This window comes from Gekko japonicus, unplaced genomic scaffold (genome assembly GCF_001447785.1).
Source record: "Gekko japonicus isolate JY-2015 unplaced genomic scaffold, Gekko_japonicus_V1.1 scaffold664, whole genome shotgun sequence".
Classification (NCBI taxonomy): domain Eukaryota; kingdom Metazoa; phylum Chordata; class Lepidosauria; order Squamata; family Gekkonidae; genus Gekko; species Gekko japonicus.
In genome coordinates, this window is record NW_015166441.1 from 415,087 (window position 1) to 427,958 (window position 12,872).

At 42.6% G+C, this 12,872-nt stretch overlaps 1 protein-coding gene across 1 annotated transcript in view; it reads right to left on the reverse strand.

Annotated features, from left to right (window-relative positions):
- Window positions 1–12,872, reverse strand: part of NRDC (nardilysin convertase) — a 60,893-nt gene that overhangs the window by 12,203 nt on the left and 35,818 nt on the right. Inside the window, exons 18-26 of the mRNA XM_015411974.1 lie at window positions 9,285–9,404; window positions 8,393–8,444; window positions 7,404–7,554; window positions 7,167–7,294; window positions 6,022–6,184; window positions 4,620–4,651; window positions 3,841–3,979; window positions 1,575–1,622; window positions 239–291 (exon numbers count right to left, since the gene is read on the reverse strand). Of these exons, the coding sequence (XP_015267460.1) occupies window positions 239–291; window positions 1,575–1,622; window positions 3,841–3,979; window positions 4,620–4,651; window positions 6,022–6,184; window positions 7,167–7,294; window positions 7,404–7,554; window positions 8,393–8,444; window positions 9,285–9,404 (886 nt within the window). The remainder of the gene's footprint in view (window positions 1–238; window positions 292–1,574; window positions 1,623–3,840; window positions 3,980–4,619; window positions 4,652–6,021; window positions 6,185–7,166; window positions 7,295–7,403; window positions 7,555–8,392; window positions 8,445–9,284; window positions 9,405–12,872) is intronic.

A 12,872-nucleotide genomic window follows, 5' to 3' on the forward strand; every position in this document is an offset into this window, starting at 1 on the left:
ATCCTTAAAATTATTTATGTTAGGAAACACTACTTCCATTTTCAGGGTAAGACCAAACAAAAATCACCTAGGTATTTTGGACACTATGATGGGATAACCGGGGTGGCAATGAAAGACACTGCTGGTTGTTTCAGCGATAGCATGTGAATTCCAGTGGTGCTTCCCAATAGGGAGCTTCCACATTACAGAGAACACAGTTTTCTTTGCTGCAAGCAGGACAGCTGAAAGGGGAACTTACCCTAAGGTTTGCTTGGTACGCAGAAAGTCAAAACAAGGTTCTTCCATGTACATCTGAAATTCAGAAGGATTTCAATCAAGAAAATGCTCTTTAGGAGGGAGGGAAGGGGGAATTGATCTTTAACCTGCTATATCCCCAAAGGTTCAGGGTAAATAATTTATATGACAAGTAAGCAATACCCCCTTTTTAAAGACAGCCCTTAGAAGAACCTCCTGTTAATCCTCACATATCAAATACTTGCCCAAGTACCCTCCTTTACTTTGATCTGTGCAATGGCTTAATCTAACACAATTCGAAAGCCGTGGGAAGTTTTAATGTCAACTCTCCATAAAATACAGCACTGGACAAAGTATTGTGCATATTCCATATAGGCATATATGCAAATTAGCACATCACTGTGCATACTGGTTGATTCCCTAAAAATCACAGTGCTGGATCCAGCAAGAATATTTCTGCTAACAGAAGGGGAAGAGATTTTCACCAGCTTCTCCCTGATGCTGTCCCTGGGGTTCCCTTGTCTCCCAGGAGCACCATTTCAGGGGTATTTTGGACTGCAGTGAGAAGGGGAAGTGGAAAAGTTTCAATCCAATCCCATCAGCAGAGATTTTGTGCAGGCTCCAAACCACAGCTCTCCTTCCCTGTCCCCAATAGAAAACGGATTATATCGAACGGCACAAAAACAAGCTGGATATATTAGCTGAAGACAAGGAGTGCCTCTATCAACATGCTAGCTTTTACATGACATTTTCACAAGTCTCTTCAAGTATAATTGTGCAACATCCCACAAGCACATACTAGACAAGTTGTGGGTAGGAAGAAGAGAGAAAGACCCTTGTTTCAAGGATAGCCATATTGCTATACAATTCCCATGATACAATAATCATTGTATTAATGAACGCAGAAAATTTGCATGTTCCCCCAGCAAACTGCGGTTTCACTCCTGGGAAAATATGGTATATCTTCCCAACAGAAAAAACCCTTGAGGCATAACCTGTAGACTGTGTACAAAAAAAATGAATGTTTACGTATGTGAAAAGCCTCTTGAGATGGGTCTTCAAAAAGGACGATAGGTGTGATTTCTGAATCCTGCACAATAACCAGTTGCCATGTCTATGCCCCTCATCACCCCAAAACTTCCTTGTTTCCAGATAATCCATTACCCTAAAGCAATTTTTTCACAAACTCCCGAAATATGGTATCTCAGAGATTATTTTGTGCACAGTCCATTTGTGTTAGCTAACTGAATCTACATTCAAGTGTTTTGATCATTACCATTGACTGTACAGAAAAGAAACAAATTACTTGTTTAAGAAATCTCTAAGAAATCTAAACTTACCACAAGCAATTCCATGAGAGAATATTCTCTTAAACTCCGGGCTCCAGACTAAACAAAAAAACACAGAGTTTTCATTACAAAGTCTGTGCATTTGCACTAACTAAACCTGATCTATGCCATCTTGAGTTCCGTGGCAGAAAAAAACATCCTGTACATATACTGAAGTCCATTACCCACTTGTACCTGAAAAGAATCAGGACATGCACGATGGAAACAGATAAACACATGGTAGCTCTACTACGTGAAAAGATGTTTGTCACTAGATTCTGGCTCCCCAGTTAAGAGTCTCCTGAGTTTACTCTGCAAGCAGTTCCCTTGTCCCTTTTATGTGGTAAAAACTGCCATGTGCTAAATTTTTACATGACAGCTCTCAGGTTAATGCTACTCTCTTTCCATCTGGGGTTGGATGACAGTTTTGTTTATGGTGAAAAGGCAGACCAACATTATATACAAATTATAAGATCTGTGCTTTAGGCTATACTTTTATAAAAACTGTAGGCTGAATTTACAAAGTGTCAAACTGATTATTAATAGAATTTAAAAGTTTTTACTGGACTGTACCTCCATGTAGAAGAGAAAAATGGAGGGATGCATACCTGAATGCCTCCTCATGAAAAAAATCCTTCACACACTATGCTAGGAAAAAGGGTTCAGAGTCATCTTCTTCACAATCTGTTTTCTATTAGAAATATTTGAAACAAGGAATAAGGCCCGTTGTGGAAATAAATACAACGAGCTCTAGAAAGAGACTCTGGGCGGGTGCCCCGGCCTTGGGCACTCAGCATCAATTTGCTGTGGCGACCTTAGCAGGCTATAATGTGTTTGACCCTTATAGTGGGTAAGTCTCCATTGCAGCTGCTAAGTGCACAGGTTGTGCTGTACGGTGTTCCAGGGGGACCAATTAAAGCCACTTGTTTTGTCAAAATGTAAATCATTAAAAAAAAAGAAAAAAAAGCAGGCTATAATGACACAGGATCCACCATTTTCTCCAGGGGAACTGATCTCTGCCATCTGAAGAGCAGTTGTAATTCTGCGTGATCTCCATCCCTCCCCTGGAGACTGGCAACAATGGTTCCCCATGAGGGAATGGCTGGCTTGGAGGGTGGAGTCTAAACCAATCAGTTGGTTTGGCATAGGAAAAGGAGTACAACAAGGATGTATACTGTCACCCTGATTATTTAATTTATTTATGCAGAGTACATCATGCGAAATGCCAGCCTGGATGAATCACAAACTTGACTGTGTGACTGAACAACAAAAGTAAACAAGCCCCCCCCTGCTATGTAAATGCCTGCTTCTGAAAAATGGTGTTAAGCAAGTTTATTTGGGAGATCTGATTTAGAGCCAAGTGGCTACCGCAGCCAATCAGTGCACTGGTTTCTTTGATAGGACAGTGATGTGATCATGATTTTCCCCCCTTTTATGACACTGTGGTTACATTGTAACACAACCATGCATGCACCAAAAAGGCTGTCCATCGGGCACAGAAATGCATGATGGGAGGGAGAGTGGCTACAACCTGCAGTTAATGCAGAGTATTTAAGTTTATTCTGACAGGAAAGTGGCCAAGCTGACGGTGGGGGAGGGGGTTGTGCTGAAAGTCCTTTTTTTTTTTTTACTACAGAAGCAAGCTTGGTTGCCTACCAACAGCCACTGAAGGGACAGTTAGTCCCACACAAGAGCCAAGAGAAGTGTCTTCCTCAGGAGAGAGTCCGGCTTTTCAGGAGCCGCAGTTCGTTTCCTCCAGATGCTCCCTGGTACTGCCGCCGCTGCTGAAGGAAGGAAGGGGAGCCTTTGAAAGGTGCTGGGCAGCCTTCTCTGTGGTGCAGCCCACTGAGCTATCACTCTGACAAAGCGCCGGCCTTGCAGCTGAGGGAGAGGGGCCGCAAGGGGCAGTGAAGTTGAGTGCTTCCCCTGCTTGCTGCCTCGTTAGGTCTGCCTCCTTCTCCCCCATGGAGGGGTTGCCGCTCTCTCGGCGGAGCATCCATCCCCTTCGCCAGCTCCCTCCAGACTGAGGGCGTGACGCTGGCTGCCGGCTCTGTGGGCAGGGCCGAGGCAACGCAGTGAGGCAATGCAGCCAGGGGATTGACAGACCTTCAGAGTGGCAGCTGAGGGAGCATGTGGAACGTTGAGGAAAGTGAGACACGAAAACTCTTATATATAAGGAGAGACAGTGTCTCCAAATCAGAGATGAGAAAGCCACTAACTATGATCAAGCAATGCAGCATAACATGATAAATATACCATCTCTTTAGACCCACACTACCTGGTAATAGACAGTCACTTCTGAATTTGCATCGCCTTTGTTAAGGGTTTTCACTTTGCACAGCAGATGAGCACTTGGCATGTCCATCACTTGAAACTGTACTGGACATGGGTGCACTTGAGGAAGGAACTGCAGTTTTCTGAAAGGAGTTAAAAGATCAGAATGTCAACTGCCAAGCCACCGGTCCCCAAGCTTTTTGAGCCTGTGTGCACTTTTGGAATGCTGACACAGGGCAGAGGATAGAACCAGAAAATGGCTGCCATGGGAGGCAGAGCCAGCCACATACCCAGAAGTCCAAGCATTGGGAGAAAAAGGGGTATTTTAAAATACACTGGTAAAGCAGAATGAGACAGAGAATAAATCTAACTCTGTGGAGGTAGGTGCCGCTGAAGCAATGTTATTTTAATCAGCACAGCCAATCAGATCCCTAATGGCCAATCAAAATTGGCCCCACCCATTTTCTGAAAACATTTGGCAGGCACCAGGTAAGATGTGAGTGGGCACCACGTTGGGGACCTCTGCTTTAAGCCAATGTCAGTGATATCATCTTGGCACACAAGATGTCTGCAAATATTCATGCCAGTTTCAGACTGTGTCATTTTAACAAAAAAGTAAAATATATAATAAGCAAAAGGCCTGCCTCAGGTATAAGAGAAACTGTATTTGATTTTAGAAAGATGAACCTTTATGTTTTATGATATGTATCTTCCGTGTTCTCCAGCACTAGCCAGGATTTGTAGTCTTAACCATTTCCCAATGCAAAGGATGAATATACTCACTCAACAACATAATCCAGAAATTCTTTTGATTCCTAAAAACAGACAAAAACAGATATTTTTTCTCTAACTACACACACTGCCACAGTGAGATTGTAGGCATTCTGTTATGAGGAAGTAAAACAGCAAGGTGGGCGTAGAGAGCTTGTAGCATGTATTAAACAAGCTCCCTGTGCAGAAAACACCCAGAACCCTATTGCTGCTGCTGCAGCATGAGATCGTTATGGCTCAGCACCAGGCCATTCACTCTGGCTGTAGGAACTGAAACTAATACACTGCACTGCCCACTTTAAATGGTTTAAATTGGTTTTATTGTACTGTTTTTAATATTGTCTATTAATTCTTGACCTATTTTAAAATTGTGTTGTGTCTGTTGTTGTAAGAAGCCCTGAGCCCACTTGCAGGAAGGGTGGGATATAAATCAAAATAATAAATATATGTCTGGGCCCACCTCCCCCTTCACTCCCACAAGGCTACAATCATAAGCTCCTTCCCATATATTCTGTGACCCAAATTAAAGACAAAGTTTAAAATGTAAGGTGTTTCCTAGCACCACAGCAAGAATTTTTCCCGAAAGCCTCAAGAGCTCAGATGCAAACCAGTGCAAAGTCCTTGAGGACTTTGTGTGGAAAGACAGGGTAGACAGTTTTAAAATAAATAAAAATAAAATACAAGCACTAATGCTTTTTCCACAGCTACATAACAGGAAATAAGATGGTCCTGCAGCAACAAACTAGAAATAGCTTACATTTGTAATATAGGACGCCTAATGGTCAATTTAAGACAACAGTCAGTACCTGAATACAGTGGAAAAAACCCTTTCCCATCCCCTGTGGCTCATCCATGCAAAGAGAAGTCATGTTTAAACATCTTTTTTACATGTGCAAATCTGTGTGTAACATTAACATACTAGCACTGCATAGTCCTGAAACAGTTGATACTGGTGTGAGGATGTTCCAACGATTTTGACCAGATCATTTGAAAGACACATTTCCGTTCCAATCCCTAATACACAGACTGTTTTCACAGAACAGAGCTTTTGGGCACCAACTACTGGCAGTGCACAATCCCCTGCAGGTCATAATAATAGGACTCCTATGTTCAATTTGAGTGGGCTGGGTTTATTAGTACTAGACAGCCTGCTGACATACTATCTTATGACAAGCCATTCTGAGCAAGTGTAAGTTAACACGGAAGTTAGAACCATCAAGAGTTTGCACATTGCAAGTACTATTATTTGAAATATTTCTAGGCCACCTTTCCACCCAAATAGGGTCCCCAAGGCGGCTACCTAGCTCAGGAAAACTGTTTGTAGTTTCATGAATATATAGCACAAAGATACATTTTGCTGAAAGAGACGGTAGCTCCGAGGGGCAAATGAAGCAGAGATCAGAGCTGCACTCACACTGCTTGTGAAATTTCCTTGGACAAGGCCCTCTGCAAAGAGCTGAGATTTGAAAGCCTTCACAAACAGCAAGAGAGAATCAATGGAAAGGCCCTTCATTAGTGTTTCATATTTGTCCATCATAGACCACCTGCCGTGTTCCAGTATTAAGAGGCGTATATCTCTGTAACAAATGGAGAAATACTGATGAATGCCCGTTACCTGAAAACAATGCCTTTGAAGCTGCTCCTGTACCCTCTGTACGATCAGTCCAAAAATAAACTACATACCGGCAACTCCTTCCATTTGCAACGTGACTGTTTCACCTTTTTCCTAATTTTTCTTAATCCAAGGTCAAAATCTGCTCAGACTACACACCTGCCATACTTTTAATTCCACAAATTGTGATTATCACTGAGTCTTATACAAAGTAACAAGGCTGGGACTTTGCAAAGTTCACAAGATGGACATGCAGGGGAAACGTGGCTAATAAGTGCCATGTGGCACTCTGGGGAAAAGGGGGTGTTGTGGGTAGCAGCTAGAAAAGCTCTCGAATGGCTGCTACCACTCTGGTATGGGTCTTCTCACACCCTACTTCCTTTTCCAAGGCAGACTATCATGCAATGTAGGGGTCTTCAGCTTGGGCAGGAGTGGACTGGGGAACTGAACAGCTCAAGTGCATGCATGGAGCAGATCACAGCCATAGTGCTGTAAATACAAAGTAAGCCTCATACGATTTTCAGGTACAAGTAATACATTCAATGGAACAACTGGTCATTTAGAAAATGAAGCCACCAGTACAATGCGAAAAGTTATTTACAGACGCTGGCCCCAGTATCAAATATGGCTTAGGAATACTAGAAAGATAAGCACAACCCATGCTCTCAATGCTTCTTCCCTCCTGGCACCCAGACCATGTCTTTACTCCCTGCCCACAAACAATGCTCTTCCTGTTCCTGCCTTGCTCCATCACTCAATTGCCAAAAATATTCTTCTCTTCCAATGCAAAACCACTGAAATGAGGCAAGCCTATTGAACCACACTTCCATGCTGAGCATAGGGTGAGGGTTTCCCTTCCACAGAGTATACCCAGGCTTACATGCAAGTACAATCTGCTCCCTCAGCCTAGAGATTCAGCATTGTTTCATTGGACTCATGTAACTCACTTGGCCAGTGTCTCTGGTTTGATGAGGATGTTGAAGTAAGTCTTCTTCAGCTGCTCAGTTATCATTTCAAAAACCTCTGGAGTAAAACTGAAGTCAGCTAAGTGGTCAATGATGAGTTGAAACAGCAGCTAAAATAGAAAAACAAATTCTAAAGCAAATTATCAGCAGTCTGATGGAGCAAGATCATAACTACTTTTTATACAAAGAAACTAAAGTTAAAATACTGTTAACACTTACAGATAGCTTATGATTGAATCCTTTCACACGAATGATCAATCCATGCTCTCCTGCTAACAGCTTGTATTCCAACTGGGCAACATCTGCTTCATAAGCAGGTTCAGCAAGGTTGTGCGCAAAGATGTTCACAAATGTATCAAAAAGCACCACACTGCACACAATAATTTGTGATGGTGGGAAACAGAAAAGGTAAAATTTTGAAAGAACTTTTTACAATAAAAAGGCTCTGGAATCATAAGGTAACAGTTTCCCTTGCTTGAACGCTACTCAAATCTGACTCTAGGGGGCGGTGCTCAGCGCCATTTCCAAGCCAAAGAGCCAGTACTTTCCGAAGACATTTCTGTGGTCATGTGGTCGGCGTGACTAAATGCTGTTACCTTTCCACCAAAGCAGTACCTGTTTATCTACTTGCAATTTCTTGCTTTCAAACTGCTAGGTTGGCAGGAGCTGGGGCCAGAGGGCCACAGTGGCTAAGACGCTGCGCTGCAGACCGGAAGGTCTGTAGTTCGGCAATTCGAGACCCTAGTGCCACGTGACAGAGTGAGCTCCCATCTCTGGCCCCAGCTCTGGAATCATACCATGCACTTAAATATAGGAGATGTTTCATTTTTTAAATCAAGATCTTTACATGATATCAGATTCTTTTAAACCACGAACCACAGAAAAAACACGACACAATGAGACTCTGGTACTTTGAATGTCAATGACGAATGTCATTTTACTTGACAGTCCACTGCTGATATTAAGCAGGTGGTAAACAGACTTCAAAGAGTACCCTCACAAGATAATGCTTAGATGACAAATGAAATGGCCCTTCATCACCCCCACCAACAACTTCATTTAACTCAGCAGTAAGCATCCCAGGGACTCTACAGAAGTATGCAACACTGTGAGTTATTCAGAGTTCAGTAGCAGCTAGAGGCACGTAAATGTTTTTGTTGCAGGGAAAATGTTAACCACGTATAAGAAAGAAAGACTTTGATCCTTACTTCTCGGGAGACTGTTGGATCAGCGGTGAGATTAGATGGAAGCGGATATAAGCTGAAATAAATAATTATCATGAGCAACAGCAAACAATGAGGTAGTTCCTTCAGGTAGTTATTTCTTATTGAGACCTCCAGATCTAAACATTACAAAAGTGACCACTACAGATTAAGGAGAACCCTCAAGCCCAAACACAATGTTTGGACGACAAATGAAATGAAAGTCTTTTCTTTCTAAAACCATATCTACACAGTTCAATTATGCACAACAAATCTATACATTATTAGCCACCTGTGGCCCCCAACTGCGGATAGCTAAGTCCACAGATCCGGGCCACACAGAGGATAAACAGATTTTTCAGCAAACTTGGGGCACTTCCCAGGTTTGCAGAAAACTCGGCTTGAGGGTGGCCACTGCATGGCCCAGGAGCAATGCAGGGCACACCACCAACTGTGGCATAAGCTGGGAGTCACGCTGGGCCCTGAGTCCAGGGCATCCCCAGGGCCTAGCAAGAAAGTTGGGGGAATCCACACACTTTTTCTATTTATTTTTTTAAAAAACACATTTTAGGACATGGATATTGAGAAGCAAGGAAATGTCATTTAATTACATCTATTCTACCAGTAAAACACATGTTCAAAAAAACCACCAACACCACTGAAGCTGGAAGGCTGAATGGAGTCCCGTTAGTGGTTAACAGATGTGAAATTAACTATTTTTAACTTGTAGGTGAATACACCACAAGGCATCAGAACAAGTATGAATGTCTCAATTTAAAAAACAAAACAAGTAACTTCATGTAAGATTATATGAGAAACAATGCTATCTTGAATGCCCACTTTTTATAGGATAGAAATGTATTAAAGTTTAGAAAGATGCATATATAAGGGTGTTTACCTTTAGGGATTTTGAATTTATCATCCTTCTTATACCACAAACAACCTTGCTGGGTACTCAGTATACTGACTGGATATTCTGTCTGTGGACAGTCAGGGACCTTCAAAGCAAAATCTGTTGCTAAAATGGCAAATAAAAAGGGTGTTAATACTGTAGATCCATAAGAAATAGACCAAATACACATCTCTCTGAAATGATCCAGCCTGCCATGAACTGCTTAGTCAGCATCATTTAGAAGCTCAGAAGCCAAGATCAGTGAAGTCATTCCATGTTTACGGATATTATTCTTGAACAGTTAAGAGTGCCTTGTATCGTACATTGTTATCTTTTATTTAAAATAATCCGAGGACACAAGGGACTTGTACAACATAAATCACTTTAATACCATGCTCTAGTTTCACCTTTGCACTGAAACCACTGTAGCCAATTTTTTTGTCACAGCCAGAGTTATACCAAAATCAGTATTAGCTAGCAGAAAAGCTGGGGAAGTGGAAGAGGCACCAGCACACAGTCAAAGAAGATACGAGCTAAAGTTTCAATTGGGCCAGATTCACAAAGATACAATCTGTCCAAGTAAGATTTTAAAAAGCAGCACAACACCAAAAATAATATAGAACATACTCTATGAGCTCTAGCAAGGGCCAACTGACAATCTAAGGCCTCCAATGTTCTACAGCCTAGCAGCCTGAGGGCCAATAGACAATAAAAACACAGAGGGGACGGCCCCAAATTATGGAGTTTAGATTTGAGACTGAATCTCCATTGCAAAACACAGCAATCAGGCTATTAAAATGGAAAGAAACCAGAAGCCTCCTTTGAAAACAAAACCTTCAAGTAAAGGTGAAAAACCAGCTTCCAAGCTTGGCATTCCACTATCCAAGACCCAAGTCCAGCTGCAGAATCACAGAGGCTAATACAGTGGGGAACTCCATTAATTTTAAAGCATTGGTCAATAAAGCTATCAGTTCTGATAATCCAAATGGTTGCCCCATGTAAATGCTGTGACAATACTTTAACCCTAAAATCTTGAATTGCTACAGAACAAGGAACAACAAACACCCACAGAGGAATCAGCTGCAGAGAACAGGGCACACAGCTTATGAGAAGAACGCTAGAGAGCGAAACTGGGATACCTGCTCAATTGGCCAAGTGTTCAACTTTTGAGATAACTGCTTAATCTGAAGGGACCTCAAGAAAACCATAACTTTAGATTTTTTTCACAATTAATTACCAGACCTTCCCACCTTCAGCAGCCTCCCCGCCTTCAGCAGCCTACACAGACCCACCAGGCAACTAGGTAAAAGAATAGCACCATCTATTTCAAGCAGTATCAGAATCTGATAGATAGCTAGAATAAAAAGGTAAAGGTTCCCTTGCTCGAAAGCCAGTCGAATCCGACTCTAGGGTTGTGGTGCTCATCTCCGTTTCAAAGCCGAAGAGCCAGTGCTGTCCGAAGATGTTTCAGTGGCCATGTGGCCAGCATGACTAAACACCTAGGCGCACGGAACGCTGTTACCTTCCCACCGAAGTGGTCCCTATTTATCTACTTGCAATTTCTTGCTTTCGAACTGCTAGGTTGGCAGGAGCTGGAACTAGAGACGGGAGCTCACTCCGTCATGCAGCACCCGGGTCTCGAACTGCTGAACTACTGACCTCCCACAGCCTGCAGTTCAGCGTCTTAACCACTTGAGCCACCACAGAATAGGGGCATGGAAATTCACTACTGATAATACCTCAGTGGGGTCATTAATAGAGAGGTTGAAAATTCACACGCCCCCAACAAAGGGATGTTATTTGTCAATTGTCCCTTGAGACCCAATGAATGGGCAGTCAGATTGTTATACAGTTGTTGTATTAGAAATTGAAGTCTATGATCAATGGAAGAAACATACAGTTCATAGGCTCTCTCTATGCGCAGAATCAAACACAGCCTTTAAATCTATAAAGCCTACACAGAGCAAATCCTCTGAGGGAGCTAAATACTTCTTGGCCAGATGGAAAAGAACTAGACAATGATCAACATGGAAAGCCCTCTCTGAAAGCTAGCCTGTTTCCTCCCCAAATTCCTTCAGTCTGAAGCGGTAAGAGGCATAAAGCTTCCCAACAGATGACAGGTAGAGGATTTGGTAGTTAGATGGATTTAACCTTCAGCCCTTCTTATAAACCAATACAAGAACGTAAGAGAAGCCAATGTTGGATCAGGTCAATGGCCTATCCAGTACAACACTCTGTCACATAGTGGCCAAAAATACCAAATGCCATCAAGAGGTCCATCAGTGGGGCCAGGACACTACAAAAATAGCTTGGAACCAGCATTCTGGAACACCACCAATATCATTTATTGTGGTAAACAAAGCCGCTACAAGCAGCGCCCACCAATCTGCAAAATCTTTAACAGATCCGCAGGAAAAAAGTCTGACCCAGGATCTTTGGCGGCATAAGGGTGCTACTCCCTACTCCCTACTCCAATGCCAGAGGTCATGTTGGCAGGGAACTGGCAAGAATAATCAAGGGTAATAAGGAAAAGGAAGAGTCCTGCTGGCCCTGGTGGCGTTAAGCAGGGCAAAGAAATCGTCCTCCCAAACCTCAGTGGGAATAAAGTATGAAGCCCAAACAAGAGCATCAGAAAACATAGTCCAGAACGTCCAAGAACTGTTACTACAAAATGCTACTACAAGCTGCCACTACTTTAAATATGATGCTGCCTTTTCTTGAAAGAAATAAGGGCCTTATAGACCCTTTTCACCAAGAATAATCTATGCAGAGTGATGGCAAAATTTATCCACCAGAAACACTGGTCAGCAATCTGCACCCTCCTCTTGCTTGCTTACATTTGTCATCAACCGACACTCATCCCCCCTGAAAGCATGGGGAAAGAAGGGCCTCAAGACCCTAGCATACAAAGGTCACAAAACTTCCAATAGCACCACAGAATTCTGCAATCCCAGTTCCATTAAAAGGCTGCAATAACATTAGCTTTCAGCAGGTAGAGGAACTGGGATTATTCTAATACGAATGCACTTGAGTCTATCTGCTAAATCTCCATCCTGTTCGGCTTTACTAGTGGACCAATAGGCCTAAAGGGACAGAAGCAGAAGAAATTAGGAAAAGATGGCAAGAATAACAGAACTATACAAAAAGGACCTCAACGTCCTTGACAAACACAATGGTGTGATCACTGACCTTGAGCCACACATCCTGGAGTGCAAAGTCAAATGGGCCTTAGAAAGCATTACTAACAACAAAGCTAGTGGATGTGATGGTATCCCAGCTGAGCTATTCGAAGTTTTAAAACATGATGCTGTTAAAAGTACTGAACTCAATTTGCCAGCAAATTTGGAAAACGCAACAGTGGCCACAGGATTGGAAAAGGTCAGTTTACATTCCAATCCCAAAGAAGGGCAGTGCCAAGGAATGTTCAAACTATCACACAACTCACAAGCTAGTCTTCAACAATACGTGGATAGAGAACTTCCAGAAGTACAAGCTGGGTTTCGAAGAGGTAGAGGGACTAGCGATCACATTGCCAACATTCTCTGGATTATGGAGAAAGCAAGAGAGTACCAGAAAAACATCTACTTCTGCTTC